At 38.8% G+C, this 18,950-nt stretch overlaps 1 protein-coding gene across 1 annotated transcript in view; it reads left to right on the top strand.

Annotated features, from left to right (window-relative positions):
* The first annotated feature begins 303 nt into the window (after positions 1 to 303).
* The window catches only part of LOC113019378 (leucine-rich repeat-containing protein 51-like), a 147,413-nt gene continuing 128,766 nt past the window's right edge, over positions 304 to 18,950 (top strand). Inside the window, exons 1-2 of the mRNA XM_026163061.2 lie at positions 304 to 642; positions 835 to 894. Of these exons, the coding sequence (XP_026018846.2) occupies positions 867 to 894 (28 nt within the window). The 5' untranslated portion in view covers positions 304 to 642; positions 835 to 866. The remainder of the gene's footprint in view (positions 643 to 834; positions 895 to 18,950) is intronic.

Here is an 18,950-nt window from a genome sequence, read left to right as displayed (position 1 = left end):
TTTAGTTATATTCTTTGATTATTGTAATTCATGTGTTCTATTTTCAGTCCTAGGATTTTGGACGTTCTGTTCCTTGTCTCGTCGCTCTTGTCTCCATATTCCCTCTGTCTCTCCAGTAAGTCATGTTTCTGTCTCAATGTCTTGTCTGCGTCTTTGTATTTGTCTCGTGTTTTATTTTGATAGTCCATGTCCTGTGTGCAGTGTATCGAGTTGTGCTTCCTCTTATCTCGTTAGGTCTGATTTGCCCCAAGCTGTGTTACCACCTGTTCACCATCCTCTCGTTGTCCGGCTTGTGTTTAAGTCCTGTGTTTTTCTTTTGCAGTTGTTGTGTTGTCTCTTTGCCTCCTGTTTTGCAGTGTTAATAGTCTCCATGTTCAGGTTGTTTGTTTTGCATGAGTTTATTTGATGAAGTGTTTTTCCCAGCAATAAAGCTGCCATACGTTTCCGTGTTCGAGTCCTGCAATTGGGTCCTCCCTCCTGCCTGCTACACAGCAAACCTTGACACTGAGAGGAACAGCACTTGTCCCTCCTGCTTATTGTGGAGTGTAACCTTTGTTTTGCTCAGAGATTTCATTGTGATGACAGACAGAACTGCATAGTGAAAGTGAAGCTTATGAGAAACCATGGAGTCATTATTCTATGGCAAGTACATTGTCCAATCAAGATTTCCTTTAAATTGATAAGATGCCAAAAATAAAGATTATTTCCTGTTTTAAATGATGTGTAAGTGATTGATCTGTCAAATTTATCAAAAAGCAGAATTTGTCTCTTTTTTTCTTACCTTCTCAAGTTTTCTGAAAGTTCTGATCTCCAATCCTTTATCACTTCTTTCAGGACGTTAGTCTGCTCACTGTTCTTCAAGGGAGATGTCCCCACAGATGCATACTACAACCAGTAAGTGCTTCCTTCTTGCTTTGTTCGTGTGAAGTAGAAAAGCTTTTACTTCATGAAGATTTATTTAATCATGCAAACTGTACAACTTCCCTGAAAACTAGCTCAAATATTGAACTATGATTTCTTGAGATGAGATCATTACCTTGCTAGCCCAAGGTGCAAGTTTTTCTGCAAACCCCTCAAAAATCACTAAATGCTTACGTTCAACTCAGAAAGAGAATGTTTGGCATTTCTGCTTAAACAGTGACTGCAATAATTGCTTGTTGAAAAAGCTGACAAATAGTTTTGTGTGAATCAACAAAAAGCTCCACTGAGTAACCGTTTCAGCTTTTCATTTTCTTAAATTCATAGCAATTTTAGCATCTGTAATCATCGCAATTAAGTTGGAAATAGACTGACAAACTCAGGATCCACTTTCTGGCATTTTTCTGGTCTTTCAACTACATTACACATTCTCTGTGCACAATGTTTGCTCAGTTGTCACTGGGGATACATCTGTTGACAAGTTAAAGAATAAACTTTCCAGGTAAAAGGATTTGGAGATGATCTTTTAACCTCTAAAGTCAACCTGCAGGAAGAAAGCAGAGCTACTGTTCTATATCATCTTTGTGCAGTATGATACAGTTTTTATATGGCAAAAGGCCAATAGTGAGGTGACTTGTAAACCTTGGTTGGCCTGAGGCAGAGCAGTTCAGCACACTGTAGTACTGATGACTCACTACATGCAGCACTATGTTTTCCTTTTCTTTGAATGTCAGATAATGCCAAGCAGTTTCTGTGCATGCTCTGCTGCATTACAGATACATATTATAAAGTATAGAGCAATAGACATATATACCTCATTAAACTGTTGGTTGGTATAAGCATGATGTCATGCTGCAATTTTGTGAATTAGGATGTCATAAATTTGCACATGGTTGTATGAATGAAAATCCCACTGCGTCTCTTGAGGAAGTCTTCCAAATTTCTGAGAGCTTTAGTTTGCTTGACGCTGGCTTAGACCCGGTGCAATGACTGACGAGGTGGTATGAGAGAGGGTGTTGAGCTAATTGCTTCTGATTGCATATGATGTGAATTAAACGATCTCCCTACTTTGCTTCTTTTCTCGGATTGACTGTGTGTGCCTGTGACCGCACATGTGTACAGTGTATACGTCTTGCCTGCACGTGCAGGTGAAGTCATGTGTAGGGGTGTGTTTTATTAATACATTTTTTTTTTGATTGAGTCTTTGAAATCCACTAATGTGAATCTAGTCAGTGGATGCCTACAGTCTGAGGAAATCAAGTGGAAAAGTGTGAAAAGCTTGGGTTGTTCAGGTGCAAGGCTTTGTAGTTATAAGGTCTTTGATATTTGGCAACTTTATAAAGCTAAGCCAGACAGGGCGTGCAGGATAGGAGCAAGAGCAATTACCTCAAAGCTGATCTAGGATGCACAAAACTTGCATGAAAATTCACTGACATTTCATTTTAAGTATATTCATTTTTTTTATTATTCAATTTGCTAGCTTGCTGTAAATTCAAGCAGAGGTTAAAGTGGGATTCTGCAGGCAAGTGCTTCATTAAGGAGACACGCCTCACTCAGTTTATTTGTATTATGAGCTCTGCAAGATTTGTCTTTTGTTCTGAGTTTGCTCTTTGTAGATTTACCCAACTGCATTCTACAGTATTAAAACTCCCGAATCACCCTTCATTGTTTTGTTTTGTTGCGAAACCGAGAAATAAGTGTAGAGATTTTCTGAGTTATTCACAAATGCAGTGTATAAAACAAAAAGCTTTGTGCAATTCTAATGAGCTTGAAAGTGAACATTTGGTATGGCCATTTTTTTCACTATAGCCTAAAGTCTCTTAGGGAGGATTCATTGTAGTTTCTTTAAATAATCATCAGAAATAGTTCTCCAGGCTTCTTGAAAGACATTCAAAGCTCTTTTGATGGTGGCTGCCTTTTGTTCTGTTCTCTATCAAGATGAACCCACACTGCTTCAGTAATATTAAGGTCCAGGCTCTGGAAACCAAAGTGTTTGTCTGGTTTTTCTATGCATGTATGCATTTATTGTATTGGCGGTGTGGGATTACCAATCAGATGCCTTCTAGATGATACTGCATGGTCAATCCAAGTATGACTGCTTTCCTATGTTCTTAATTTCTCCATTTTTGACAAGCTCCAACACCACTGGCTGAAATGCAGACCAAAACTATGACAGAGCTTCCAGACGACTGTAGACAATTACTGCTGTCTTGACTGTCTTAATCTATTCTGTGGACAGTAACATTTTAAACCAGAAATTTCACATTTCAAATCAGCACTCCCTAAAACCTGCAGCCACTGATTGCCAGTGTTCTTGTGGAATTTGGCATAGCTCAATCTTTTCATCTTCTTTCAGAATGGCTTCTTGACAAGCACCTTTCCACTGAGACCATTTCTGATGCACCATACTGAAAATGCCAGGATTGTGGTTAAATGCTCACCTTGATGGTGGAAAAATGTATCAGAGGAATTTTTCATAGTTTCAACAAAATAATTTAGAACAAAAGACCTTTAGAAAGCCTCCTTCGTCTTAAACTTGTTCAGGAAGTTTAAGACGAAGGAGCCAAGGGCTGTTTACCCATTCACTTATATAACCCTGATGTCTTTTTGAAACTAGAGTGACTCTTTGCGAGCCATTAAAACCATTAGACCTGGATAAATGTGGTGTAAAATTGTTCACTTTATTACTACTTATCATTGCCTATGAAGCATTCCCTAAAGTCTGAGTTTTTTCATCACTGACATAGCTGGTATATAACATATTTTGGTGAAAGCAACTGCATGATAGTTCCTAAGCTAAATATAGTGTGTACATATACAGTAGAAAAGGATGTAAAAGCACTACTGAAGGTTAAACCCTCCAATGGTGTTTAGCATATGAGAATAGATTCCCATTTTTGATATTTGCTGTAATTTCTTGTAGATTTCACTATTCATTATCATTACTGATAATGGCATTTGGCATACTGGGGAATCTTTTTTAAAAATCCAGACTCCTCGTGGATATCATTTTAGTATTAATAAGAGAAAAAAGAGGATTCTAGTAAACAAAAATCATGATGGGCACACACTTCAGATAAATTCAGTTCCAGTTTTCCAAATGGGGAAGAAAATGCAAAAGAGTTGCAGATTCTCTTAGAGTGAAATGATGCATAAATATGGATTAGAAAATAATGCATAATTAATCTATCATGTTGCGCTGTAATGTGTGCTTTTACATATATACATAATAAATAAACAGTGAAGATTCTAGGATTTAGAAGTGGAATTTATTTAGTAATAAAGTCAAAGAAAATTTGGGTATTTTTCACTAAAATGCTCACTCTAAGGGGATCAGTGTGTGCAGAGTGGGTTTGTGGTGGTTCAAAATGGTTTTGTTGTGTATATTTATGGGATTTTGCACATGCATGTATGTTTTGAGCTCCTCATAATTCGGTCTGAATGCAAGTACATAAATCATTCAGTTATAGAGCAGCAACACGTGATCAGAAGTTGAAGAGACCTAAATCTTGTCGAGCACACATTGAATCTGTTTAATCAAACACACAGCAGTTGGAACAAGCAGCACATAAACTTAAGCACGACGCCTAAGACTTCCAGCAGTCAGCGTGAACACTGATGAACACTCTGTTATAGACCAAACTTTCCTGGTGGTTTTTGTTAGGCCGCCAACATTCACTGGCATGACTTTACATTGTGTCAACCCCCATGTTTTAGCAATAGCACAGGGCCCATATTCTGCCCACTGGCAAACCACACTGTTGTTTGTTTCTCGCCTAATGTCTTTGCTTACATCAGTGGTATTTCAATAAGCTATTTAACATGATTTATCGATATACAAAATTCAATAATGGTATTTGGTAATTACCCTTCGATGGCCCATCGCAACAGAATGAAATCCCAGCAGCGATAAGAATTAGGGTAGGACCGCTCAGAGTCTAGATGATGAAGATAAGATGGAGGCTTGGCTGTAGTGACTTGGGAGTAGGTGAGCTGAATGCAGGAGTCTGCTGTTTAGGGAGAATGGAAGATGAGCAGGGCAGTTTAAAGTAGGCATAGTGGAGGTTGATTGGCTTGAAGAAGGCAGCCAGGATGATGATTGGACTATACTGTAGCGATGATGTCAGCATTGACTTTTACTGCATGGGAAAGTGGAAGGGATGTAAAAGAACTGAGTAGAAGCCAAATGCCTGGGAAAGCAGACTGATGACTGAATACAGATCTTATTGAACTTATGTAAAAGCTTCATTTATATCCATCACTGCTAACCGGTCGCAGCAGATCGCTGCCCCTGCATCAGACTGGCTCTGCAGGATGTTTCTTCCTGTTAAAAGTGTGTGTGGGGGGGGGGATGGGAAGTGGGAGAGAATTTTTCCTTCCCACTGTCACCAAATACTTGCTTAAAAGGGGTTGTTTAGTTGTTGGGATTTTCTTTGTTGTTGTAGGGTTTTTATCTTACAATATAAAGCGCCTTGAGGTGATTGTTTTGTTTGGTGCTATATGAACAAAATTGAATTGAATTTCATAATATGAAGTTATTCGTTATCACATACATTCCTGTTTTTGTTGTCAGACAAATGTACAGGCATGAAACGGTGACACAAATGTAAACCACCCTTTTAGTCCATTGTCTAACTTGCGCCTCTTCTTGGCTTTTGTGCAGTTTTGGCTTATTGTTAGTGAAGGATATCCTGTAGCAATATACAATATGAAAAAATAAAGTGTTTTTAACATTAAAGGATGCAAACTTGTCCTTTTAGCCCTCCCACAATGAAGTTTCAAATACAGTTGTTTATTTTTACCCTATAAGTCGTATTTAATACCGACAGTGATACTTTTAATAAACTTTGCCAAAGATGATGGCAGCTCAATGTGTTTTATCACATGGGATTGTAGTAGTGGTCACAGATAACAGAAACATATGCATTCTCCTGTTAAGCAGCACAACCCGGACTGATTGTGGATCAGCTAGTTCACTCACCAACTGAGAAGCTCTTCACTAGCGTACATACTGCCAGGTGGCTGATTGCTGAATGAGGCTAGCTGTGCACTGGCTCCTCATAAGAAATGGGTGGCAGCTGAGCTCTTGATACACCCACACAATAGACAGACCTGCTAGAGCTGTAGCGGACAGATTTGTTTCTAATTTTAGTTCTGCACACAACCATAGTTTTTAATCAAACAATTGAGATGCGACTGAAGTAAAGAATATCAACTTTAGTTCAAGCAGTTCCGAAACAATTTACACCATTGACTGTTTAAACTTTTACAGCCTTCCCATTTTCCCATTTGCTGTCCTTGACAACCTGACCTCTAGAGCCCATGGACATCACCAAATATTCTGTTGGCTCCCTTAAGATGTTTTACTGCTTTGATGGAGCCATTTGAAGGGACATCTTATTCCTTTGTCTTGAGAATATCTTGGGTTGCTTCTGAATTGTGCTTTGGGTTTATAGCCATTTGCACTGATCAGTTTTGTAGCATTTGACTGAATCTGAGGAGAGAGCATAGCCCTGTACATTTCAGAATTCATCCTGCTACTTCCATCAACACATCATCATTTAACTCTAGTGACCTGGTTCCAGTGGCAGTCAGACATGCCAATTCCCCTCTACCATGTTCAAGAGACAATTTGGTGTCATTTGAAACACGAGTAGTTAAGTTTCCCTGTGAATATTTTCCTCTTTTTATTAAGAAGAGGAAAGTATCCTCTTTCCATCCTTTTCCAAGAAACTGTGCAGGATCTTTTAGATGTTTTCTGGCCTAAGTCAAATTCAAATGTCCTGTTCTGTGTGTAACCAGTGGTTTGCACCTTTTTGTAAATGGACTGATTCTTTTATATAGCACTTTTCTACTCTCCCTGAGTACTCAAAGCACTCTATACAACATGCCACATTCACCCAATCACACCCATTCTCACAAGCACTTTATCTACACTCAGTGCTTTCTAAGTACATTCACACACATTCATACTCCGATGGATGCATCGGAGAGCAAGTTGGGGTTAGTATCTTGCCCAAGGATACTTGACATGCAGAGCCAGGGATCTAACCAACCTTCCGACCAGTAGGTGACCTGCTCTACCTCCTGAGCTACAGAGGGTTTTTGTAAACCCTCTGTTTACAACAAGGTGCATTCACGAAGGCCTCTTGACTGCACCCACCAGAGGGTTTACTTCAGGGGTGTCAAACTCCAGGCCTGGAGGGCCAGTGTCCTGCAGGTTTTAGATCTCACCCTGGGTCAACACACCTGAATCAAATGATTAGTTTATTACCAGGCCTCTGGAGAACTTCAAGACATGTTGAGGAGGTAATTTAGCAATTTAAATCAGCTGTGTTGGATCAAGGACACATCTAAAACCTGCAGGACGCCGGCCCTCCAGGCCTGGAGTTCGACACCTGTGACTTAGATGTAGGGAAGATGGTTTTCTCAACCATGGAAATAATTCTGTCATCGTGCATTTCATATCTGCAGTCTTTCGGGCCTTTTGGTGTTGCTTCGCCTTGCCCAGTTCATTCCTGTTGTCTAAGAATGCAACATATTCTTGATCTAACAACAGATTCTTTTTTCTTTTTTTTTTTCTTTTCCCTCAAGGACCTCAAGTTGAAACTTTCTGTGGAAAAAAAGCAAGTTCAATACTTGAAATCACCTCCAGATCTATTTAACTTATAATGAAGTAATGAGGGGACAAAGCTTTATCTGCCCATCCAGCTGCTGCTCTGTCAATTGTCCAATTGCTTTTGAGCCTCTGGAACTTTGTATAAAAATGTCTGTAATTCCCAAACGGTTAATGTAATACTTTTATTAAAGCTGAAAGTTTGTCCTTCAATTTTATCTTTATCATACAGAGGCCAGATTACAAGATTACAGATTATTGTCATTATCCAGTTTATCTAAATATTGACTGCTTGCTTTCCTATCCTTCACTTTTTTTAAAAGAAGTGTTTCAAAACCAACTCTTCCACAACTTACCTGCTCATTTGCTTTTAACTGGTTGGATTTTTTTCCCAAATCGCAGAGTCAAGTTAAGCTGTCTGCTACTGGATACAAAGTCAGCTGTAAAAAGAAACTGTTGGGTATTATTAGGCTATTTACTGCTCCATTTGTGGTTTTATGGCTGACGTGATGCTCTCAGGAAATGAGTTTGAAAATGCTTTGTTAGCGGGCAGAGGATTATGAGATTGGGGTCCCAGAAATAGTTTGGCTGCACAGTAGGGCACTGAAACTCAGTAATTACAGAATCTCTCCTGTTTCCTGTGTTGTTACTGTCTCATTTTAAACATGTTTATGAACTGGAATACTGTAATGTCACACGGTTTTCTGACCTTATCATAACTGGGTGCAAATCAATACAAAGCTGCTTTGAGCGAACATACTAACTAGGATAAAATATTTCTATTCTGGTCAGGTCTCTTTCAGGAGGATGATACCTAACATCACTAGGGCCCGAAGGTCACTAAATTGCAACTGCTTCTTGAAATACTCTTCAAAAATTCAAAATACTCTTGTATTTGTAAATCAACTAGTTATCTCCAAAGTATACTACATTATAGTGTCTAGTAGTGTCTAGTTCTTGGATTGTTTAGCTTGTTGTTCCAAAATTTGTGGGGCGATCGTGGCTCAAGAGTTGGGAGTTCGCCTTGTAATCGGAAGGTTGCCGGTTCGAGTCCCGGCTTGGACAGTCTCGGTCGTTGTGTCCTTGGGCAAGACACTTCACCTACCGCCTACTGGTGTTGGCCAGAAGGGCCGATGGCGCGATATGGCAGCCTCACTTCTGTCAGTCTGCCCCAGGGCAGCTGTGGCTACAACTGTAGCTTGCCTCCACCAGTGTGTGAATGTGTGTGTGAATGGGTGGATGACTGGGTGTGTAAAGCGCTTTGGGGTCCCTAGGTGGGACTAGTAAAAGCGCAATACAAATACAGGGCATTTACCATTTACCAAAATTTCCTTTAGATGTTTAGTTAGTTGACTGGTGTCTGCGATAACCAAAACGTATTCACATTATTTTCACACTAATCAAACCAGTTAGTGACCCTTGGGCTCTAGTGATGTTGGGTATCGTCATCCTGAAGGAGACCTGACCAGAATAGAAATATTTTATCATAGTTGGGGGTGATCACTCAAAGCAGCTTTGTATTGATTTGCAATGACTCTTGCTTTAAGAGGTTACGGGCAGCCAAACCATCACAGCAAAATGCTTCCCCCAGCGTGACGGAGCAACTGGGCTCTCCAGCTCTGTGGGTCAAGCATTCTGGCCTTTACAGTTCTCTTGCTGTGTGCCATACATGCACTCTCCCACTTTTCGATGATGACTTATCTGACCATGTTTGGTTTTTGTTGACCTGTGTGACCATTTATTTCATCACTAAACTCTGATGTGCATTTTTCTTTTAATGAGGGGTTGATTTATGGGATCGTCATGGCTGAACATCAGTTTTGGCCAGGATTCACCCTGTTGACTAATCGGCCTATTGGAAAATAAAATAACATTTTCTGATGTCTGTGATGTGCCACGTCAATTTTGTTCTGGCTTGATGTTCAAAGATATAGTGATGAAAAGATGACTTGTATTTAAAAAAAAAAAAAAAATCATTTCTTATGCTTAGGAGGGGATGGTTTATAATCAGTTAATACCAAAATTGTTATTTTGAGCATTTTTGCTTAAAATAATAGTATCTGTGCATTCCTACATAATCCCTGGCAACATAAATGTTAATGGGCTTTTTCTGCGACAGTCTTGCCATTCACTTGAGCTTCTCTGTTATTCCTTACGTGTTACGGTAATGCACGAGTACTGTGCGTTTAGTGTCCTGTCGAATGTCCAATAGATATAAATGCAAAAACATGGTCAAACAAAGAAAATGCAACATAGACAATACATTACAGTAAAAGTTTTGTGCTAAGCTGGTTGCCACCCATTTATATAAAATGCCCAAATATACTCTGCATAGTATATCTAGTATTGTCAGTATTCGTAATGGTTTTCTTAAATTGTTTAGGCCACATCTTTACTGACTAAAATTACAAATTTTATACATGTACATTATATCTAAGATTTTTCTTTTAGCTAAGTATTTACCATGCTAACACATTATCCCAATGAATACTTCACATCATGCCTTCTTAGTATTAGGATGTTAGGCCAATGGACAACGGTGTTGTAGATTGAAAATGGTCAAAGCGATTGGTGACAAATTGTTCAAAAATATGCAATTTTAGCTCATTTCCATATTGATGCAATAAATGACTGTAATAATTATGAGATTCATAATGAACTGAATCTGCCTCGTTATGGTTTCATGTGGCGTGTCAATGTATAACCGACACCTGTGCCGCAAACTGATCCATAATCACTACATGACAGAAAACAGGAGGATGTTTCTGACTGTGGGTTTGATTGCTAAATTACAGCTTAATGTGACCGCTCTTGGAGAGTAACTCATTTGTCTCCTCTCCCTCTTTCTTTTTCCACTGGGTATTTTCGTCTGGATGAGTTGGTAGACCTAAAACTTATAAGCACCGCATACATTTTATAATTTAACACTGTTTAAGCTGTTTGGCTGATATAACTCTACTTAATTATGCTATGCTAAATCACTTGTTGTTGTGTGTTAACGTGTAAGTGTCTCTTAATTTTGGAAGGGCCACACATTGTGCATTGTAGAGGTTGGATCATCAGTGATTCACAGGAGGACGATGATGTTCAGATTAAGCAACAAATATTCCCCAAGTTTAATATTAATATAACTTTACTAATTTACTGTTTGTTTCTTTGTTTTAAAAAAAGAGAATTTTTTTCCAAGATTTAAATCTTTGTCCATTTTTTTTTCCTTTTCTTTTTAGTTCTTTCTGAGGTGCTGACACTACAGGGAGTGCAGAATTATTAGGCAAATGAGTATTTTGTCCACATCATCCTCTTCATGCATGTTGTCTTACTCCAAGCTGTATAGGCTCGAAAGCCTACTGCCAATTAAGCATATTAGGTGATGTGCATCTCTGTAATGAGAAGGGGTGTGGTCTAATGACATCAACACCCTATATCAGGTGTGCATAATTATTAGGCAACGTCCTTTCCTTTGGCAAAATGGGTCAAAAGAAGGACTTGACAGGCTCAGAAAAGTCAAAAATAGTGAGATATCTTGCAGAGGGATGCGGCAGTCTCAAAATTGCAAAGCTTCTGGAGCGTGATCATCGAACAATCAAGCATTTCATTCAAAATAGTCAACAGGGTCGCAAGAAGCGTGTGGAAAAACCAAGGCGCAAAATAACTGCCCATGAACTGAGAAAAGTCAAGCGTGCAGCTGCCAAGATGCCACTTGCCACCAGTTTGGCCATATTTCAGAGCTGCAACATCACTGGAGTGCCCAAAAGCACAAGGTGTGCAATACTCAGAGACATGGCCAAGGTAAGAAAGGCTGAAAGACGACCACCACTGAACAAGACACACAAGCTGAAACGTCAAGACTGGGCCAAGAAATATCTCAAGACTGGTTTTTCTGTGGTTTTATGGACTGATGAAATGAGAGTGAGTCTTGATGGGCCAGATGGATGGGCCCGTGGCTGGATTGGTAAAGGGCAGAGAGCTCCAGTCCGACTCAGACGCCAGCAAGGTGGAGGTGGAGTACTGGTTTGGGCTGGTATCATCAAAGATGAGCTTGTGGGGCCTTTTCGGGTTGAGGATGGAGTCAAGCTCAACTCCCAGTTCTACTGCCAGTTTCTGGAAGCAGTGGTACAGGAAGAAGTCTGCATCCTTCAAGAAAAACATGATTTTCATGCAGGACAATGCTCCATCACACGCGCCCAAGTACTCCACAGCGTGGCTGGCAAGAAAGGGTATAAAAGAAGAAAAACTAATGACATGGCCACCTTGTTCACCTGATCTGAACCCCATTGAGAACCTGTGGTCCATCATCAAATGTGAGATTTACAAGGAGGGAAAACAGTACACCTCTCTGAACAGTGTCTGGGAGGCTGTGGTTGCTGCTGCACGCAATGTTGATGGTGAACAGATCAAAACACTGACAGAATCCATGGATGGCAGGCTTTTGAGTGTCCTTGCAAAGAAAGGTGGCTGTATTGGTCGCTGATTTGTTTTTGTTTTGTTTTTGAATGTCAGAAATGTATATTTGTGAATGTGGAGATGTTATATTGGTTTCACTGGTAAAAATAAATAATTGAAATGGGTATATATTTGTTTTTTGTTAAGTTGCCTAATAATTATGCACAGTAATAGTCACCTGCACACACAGATATCCCCCTAAAATAGCTAAAACTAAAAACTACTTCCAAAAACATTCAGCTTTGATATTAATGAGTTTTTTGGGTTCATTGAGAACATGGTTGTTGTTCAATAATAAAATTATTCCTCAAAAATACAACTTGCCTAATAATTCTGCACTCCTTGTACGTACGTTTCCAGGTCTCCCAAGTTCAGATGCGAAGCTCGTATTTGCATTCGGCTCATTCTTAACATGGAGGCTATGTATAATTTGACCGTTAAGCCATGGCGCCAGTTTAAAAAGAAAACTGCTGCACCATTTTATGCTGATTTCAACCTGCATGAAGCATTTCAATCTACATAATGTCCTTGTCACATAGTGCCATGGGGGCAGCTTGTCTCTGGTCTCAGTCTCTTTTCTTTCACTTACTATTTCCCCCTCTCTCGGCTCGCCTGTCCCACTCAGTCTTTGCTTTTTTCTGCACACTCTTTTCTCAGCTTATGTTTATGTCATGCTTTATTTCTTTGTCTCTGTCTGCCATAATAAAATACAAGCGTAGTAGTGCTGAATATGTTTGGATAGATACAATGTAAGTTATCATGTGATTGGACTCGCTACATAGACAAATGCCTAAATGTTGACTGACTGCACACAGTTGCACCAAAACCCCTTGTGTATAGATTTGTGGCTGAATCTCATGGACATAAACAAACACACATTCCCATTCTTCATGTGTAGCTTTTTTTTTTTTTTTTTTGACAGTGGCCACAGGATTTAATTGTGTTCCTGTCAGAAATATCAATTGTTCAATTTCTCATCTGTCACGGGGTTGGGCAGGAGGGAAGTGAACGGTAGGGAGATTTTTGTTTTCACTGTATAAACAGACTGCGATTCGTGGGATCACAATAGAAGAAAATCAAACTGAATAAAAATGTAGAGAATGGAAAGAAAGGGAGATTCTGCACCACATAAGAAATATTCCTTTATACTGTTGTATAACTAACATATATCTTGTTATCGCTTTTTTTTTTTTTAATCATATTATTGGCTTCTTTCCAGAAAAGTTTGGAAGTTCTTTTTTTTTTTTTCACACTTACTAATCAAAAACTTAAGACTGCAGATCTTTTCCTCTGACAGATTTAGGTCCCTGTCTGAGAAGCTGTTGTGTAGCCATTTCAACCCATATCAATTTCTAGAGGTCAAAGCATTTCACTAGAATTCCCCCACCTGTCATGTATATTTTAGTTAAAGAGGTGGAAGTTCCAGCAAAGGCTTCAATGTAATGTTCCAGCTTCTTTAATCTAAAGCTTGTTTAAAATGCAAGAGGTGGGATCACACCAGAGATCAAGGTTTTGGCATCCTTATCTGTCACTTGTGGAATAATGTTCTTTAAAAAAAGACTTCTTTTCCCCCCTTTGGCTTACTTTCCAGGCATTTAAAAAGGTCTTGAGTGCATAAAACTGTTGACGGCACAAGATCAGCAAATAGAAAACAAAGCAAAGTATCCCAGAAAGAAATCTCTGTGGGGCTATTTATGTGTTTACCCAAAGTGTAAGAAAAAATGTCAAAAAAACCTTTTGTCTTGATGATTATTTTACACATTTTTGTCTGTATTGTGGGGTTGATGTCTTTCGGTCTTTATTTATTTAAACAGGGTTTGCCACTTGGCACTATAGATAGGAAAATTAACATGAATTTAATCTTAAGGCCAATAAATCAATCTGACCAATACATTAGCTGATACTAGCATATTGATTCTGATGGGTATGTCATCTGATAAGTAACAAGAAACCTTAGTACTTCATTGCCAAGCTAGGTTTGTAAGTAATTTAAAAATGGTGGCTTTGTAGTCTGTTTGTAGTCTTTTGTGGCTTCTGAGCAAATGCCAAATACTCCATTATGTTGTGATTAGATGCACTTAGCAATAGCTGGTAAATACGCAAAAGTATTTCCCACACACATTTTACCTGGGCCATTCGCCCAGGTATATAAGCTGCCTGAGCATATTTGGTGATCTAGCCCCGTGTTTCCCATAGACTGATTTATTTGAAGTGCCCTGAGACAATAAAAGCCTTTACTGATACATTTTTTTAAGATGATTAAAATGCTGTTTCCTTTTATGCATAAAGCACATTGATTTTGTTCACCTCCTTCTTGACCCACGCTGCATCTACCTCTACAGTGGACGTGTATGTGGATAGTTGGATGCACGCTACCGGAGTCGAAGCAGTATCACGAGGAGCAGCAAGAATTGTTGATTGTTGAACATTAACGGACAGAGCTGGGAGAATTGACGTTGGCATTGTATGAAACTGCTCTTATTCACATGCAGCACAAAGGAAGCAGTCTCTCTCAGCTGCACATCATTATCACAAAAGACAATACCTGTGCTACTTCAGTATTGGTGCAAACTAATGCAGTTATTAGTCCTTAAAAATGTATGAGACCACCACTCGGGTCTAATGTGCATGTCATTGTTGCTCTAAATTAACAGAGTTGGTAATTACAGTATCATTTTTTTTCTGTAATGATTAATCCACCAGTATCCACAAACTCTTTAATCAAAATATTTTTAATGCTAAAATATAATTATTGTTGTTGTTATCCATGAATTTTGAAATTAACTGGTTTACATATTTTTTAAAAACCTGAAAAAGTAGTAAAACACATTATTATTTTTGATTACGATGTCAAATTAGTTATTTACTTGTATTCCTGAATCAAAATATTAGTTTTAGTAGTAGAATTTTATGCTTGATTAATTTCTGAGAAATACAGTGTCAGATCTGTTATCTACTAAATAAATAAGAATATAACATTTGTTTTTTGTCTTTATGACAGGTGGTCTAATACATTTGGTAAGTACTGTACATGAGAAATACAAAATAAACTTTCTGCCAGGCACCATTTATCCTCTGATCCATCCGCTTTGGACAATTGGATCAGAGCAAAGTGTCTATCAAGAAGAATGTGCCCAAGTTGAACCCCAAGTTGCTCCCAAGGCTTCCATTGAAATGTATACGTATGAATGGGTGAATCTAGCTTGTAGCAAGTTTTGAGTGGTTATTTTTGAGTGTAAAAATGTCGCAGTGGATGACCTGACACTAAGACTTTCCAGGCAACAACTGAGTCACAAAGCTTTTGTGTCCCTCTTCTTCTGTGCTGTGTAATCTGCCAGATTGCTATAGTTGCTTTGCAGGCAGCCTTCATGTAAGTGGGTCTAGAGACTGTGCTGACTACCGAAGGTCATTCTCAGAATTTTTTTTCCTTATTATGTTAAACTTTTTTTATAGTGTTTTTTTTTTTTTAAGTTTAAGGTAGTTATTGTTAACTTGTCATACTTCATGCTCTGATTTTTGCTGATGTTGTTTTTCTTACAGCCTGCTTTTTGCACACTTTCATGTATAGCTTCATATTTAACATTCACTGCTGTGAGATGCTGACCCGTTCGATTCGCTCGGCAAATCCTTTTCCAGGTTTGACTATATTTTATTGGTTTTAAGAGATGCACTGTAGTTATCTGTGCCAAAGGGACTTCCTTTGATCTTTCTGCCACAATGTGAGCTTGGTAATGATGAGCTACAGTTAAATTTCTGCTTTCAAAGTTTCCCTTTGATTTTAATGGTGTACAGTAGGACGGTGAGTGTGTCTCGTCAGCTGAGAGACGTACGCACAGAGATGCACAAAGTAATGGCCTCATGCTAATGAACACACAAACATGCGTATATGCTGCATGTGTTTGTGCATGAACGCACACTACAATATAGGAAACACACATACAGTCAGTTTCAACCCAAGCAGACAGTTGATGGAGTTTCTTCTTCTATAACTCATCCACACCTCAGTGAAAATTAGTTCCCTCATAACTATTCTTTATGGTTAGTATGGATTTGCTTAGAATAGATTACAGCAAATTATTCAGACAGGAAAGTTTTGTGCTGTTCAATAGTGACTGAAATCTTAATGGAACAGAGAATATATCAAACAGCCACACACAATCCTGCCATATGTATCTAAAGATAAGCGAGCCTCTACACTTGAACTTTGCATTTGTAAAAAAAGAACAAAGGAAAAAAGTTAAAATACCCTTGTTTTCTTTTTTTACATTTACAATCACAGGCAGGCATCTACAGACCAAAAATATGCACCATCATTGCTGTTTTTTGTTTTTTTTCTTAAACACCTTATCCTTGTGATTTTGTTATTTCACACCTATTAAGCACAGTTGTTGTTGTGCATTGCTGATACGCAGTGGCACAGATATGGCATACATTATATAAATTTCTGTGGTGATGTCGTATAGTTCTGAGGAAAGAGAATAAACAAAGATTTTCAGCATTGATAGGACTCTAAAAGGTTCATTAAAATTCCCGTGGTATCGTCTTTTGCAGGCCTGCACACAGAAAACTCTTATAGTGAAGGTCACGTTGCAGTTAAAGTTGTTCAGAACTTCTGAAATTACCGTTATCGTCATTCATTTACATGCGCTTCAATTACATTTCATTTGCCTTCAGCCTACACAGTAAAGGGCTAACCTAACATTTACTGTCTTTACCCACTCATCTCTGCTTCATTTTAAAATGTTTATCTTGTCTTCCTTTTTCCCTTCACTCTTTTTCCTTTGAATGATCCTGCCCATTTATCATTGTTTACCACTTATTTTTTCTGTTATAGTTTTACTTCCTATTTAATTTTATTTATTCTGTATCTACTTTTCGTCTCACTCTCTACCTCCCAATCTTCTGCTTTACAGTGTGGTTGAATCTTAGTCTACCTTTAAGAATGCTTCTACTTGTGTGTCTACAGTGCTCTATTTTGAGTAGAAACAGTGTTTATTCTCTCTACTGCTGATCATAATAATATCAGTTCAGATATACTGGCAAAAGCTAGGCTGACATTTTCTTTAATTTTGTAGTTCTAAAAGCCAGATATGTTGCTAAAGTAACGTTGGATTAGTCCAGTTCTTGCTGTCATCATTTGACATAACTACAGAGTTTACCCATTAGTTCTGCTTCTAGCTGCCAGACCCAATTGATTTTCAGTGTGTCTTTTCCAGACTAATATTGTGTGAAAACCGTGCTTGCAGGATCCACTTAGACTTCTGTTAGGATAATATTTTTCAAGCTGTCTGAGCAGGTATCCTGGAAATTTGGGTAAAGGGATGAGTAGTATAGTGTCACAGCAGGGGGCTGTCTGGATGTAAGAGGGAATCTTTCCTTTTTTTTCTTCTCTCTCTCTTTTTTTTTTTCTTTTTTTTTTTTTTTGCTTGATTGACTGTGGTGAGACTGAGGCTCTGCACTTTGCTGTGTGTGGATTCTTGTCCACAGCTCTTAGCAGGCTTCAGGGGAGACTGATGGAAAATGGTTTTGGAGAAATGGGTCTCTTTCAAGGTACAGTATGTCTTAAGCAATTGAAGCAAGGCTGCTGAAGTGTAAGCACCTGCTTTCGCATCTCGCATGCAGGGGCAGGGTGCTGATAATAAACAACTTGGCAGCTGTCTGCCTGTGACCTCATGCTTAATGCCCCTTGCAGGCTCCTGGCAGAGATCCAAGCTGGTGGACGCTTTCCGGTCTGGGCGTCTTTGGCTTGACATGACTTGAAGAGTCTGGTGGCAGCTTTCCAGGATCAGGCAACATAGACCAAAATGCTAAGTTGGGTCATGGATAGTAAAGGATAGAAGGCACATCTGACATCAGCCTACCACCACAAATGGAGGAAAGCATCTATATTTTGATTAAAGAAACTAATCATTTTTTATAACCAAAACGTGTTTGTTTTTTTGGTCTCTAGATTTTTGCTGTCTGCCTGGGGAAAGATGTGTAAATCATAGTGTGAGACATAAACATAGAGAATTAGAAAAACAATGGATATCTGCAGCTATTCTTTGTTAACTGGGAGGAGCGCAACGCCACAGGTTTCAAAGTACATCTTTTTTTGTGGCTGAATTGACAGGAATGAGATGTGGCCTCTATAAAAATAAAAATGTGTTGTTTTTTTTTGTTTTTTTTTTTTCTACTAGCTGCATTGCAAAACCAAAGTCACACCTTTGGGAGGGTTTTGGTAAATGCAGTTAGATGCAGCAATGTTTAGTGTGGTATGTGAAATACTCAGAGAAAGTTGGGCTCTATACTTGAAATCCTGCGAGCATTATTTCAGCCACGCTAGCTTTGTGGGTCTATGGCTGGTCAGTTTATCTTTACTTTAATCTAGACTGAAATATGTCAAGAACTGGAGGGGCCCCCATTAAGTAAAGTGCTAAATAATGTTAGAATACCGCCAAGCTATATTAGAAAAAACGTAGTTCAACATAATCAGAATCAGAATCAGAATACTTTATTGATCCCTGGGGGAAATTATTTTTTGTTACAGTGCTCCATTTTAAACCAACATTAAGACAAGACAGACAATACACTAACTAAGAATAGTACAATATATACATATATATACATACATACATACATACATACATACATACATACATACATACATACATACATACATACATAAGTCACTCATAAATAAATAGTTGGAAAAGAAACATGTGTAGTTGTAGCAGCAAACAGTGTGTTAAGTGGATGCGTTGTACAGGGAGATGGCCACAGGCAGGAATGATTTCCTGTGTCGTTCAGTGGTGCTTTTCGGTAATCTCAGTCTCTCACTGAACGAGCTCCTGTGACTGACCAGCATGTCATGGAGTGGGTGGGAGGTGTTATCCAACATTGTCTTTATCTTGGACAGCATCCGCCTCTCCGACACCACCTTGAGGGAGTCCAGCTCCATCCCCACAACATTGCTGGCCTTATGGATTAGTTT

The sequence above is a fragment of the Astatotilapia calliptera genome, chromosome 8 (genome assembly GCF_964374335.1).
Source record: "Astatotilapia calliptera chromosome 8, fAstCal68.1, whole genome shotgun sequence".
Lineage (NCBI taxonomy): Eukaryota > Metazoa > Chordata > Actinopteri > Cichliformes > Cichlidae > Astatotilapia > Astatotilapia calliptera.
The sequence above is the reverse complement of the archived record's forward strand: the minus strand, read 5'-3'. Positions and strand labels throughout refer to the sequence as shown.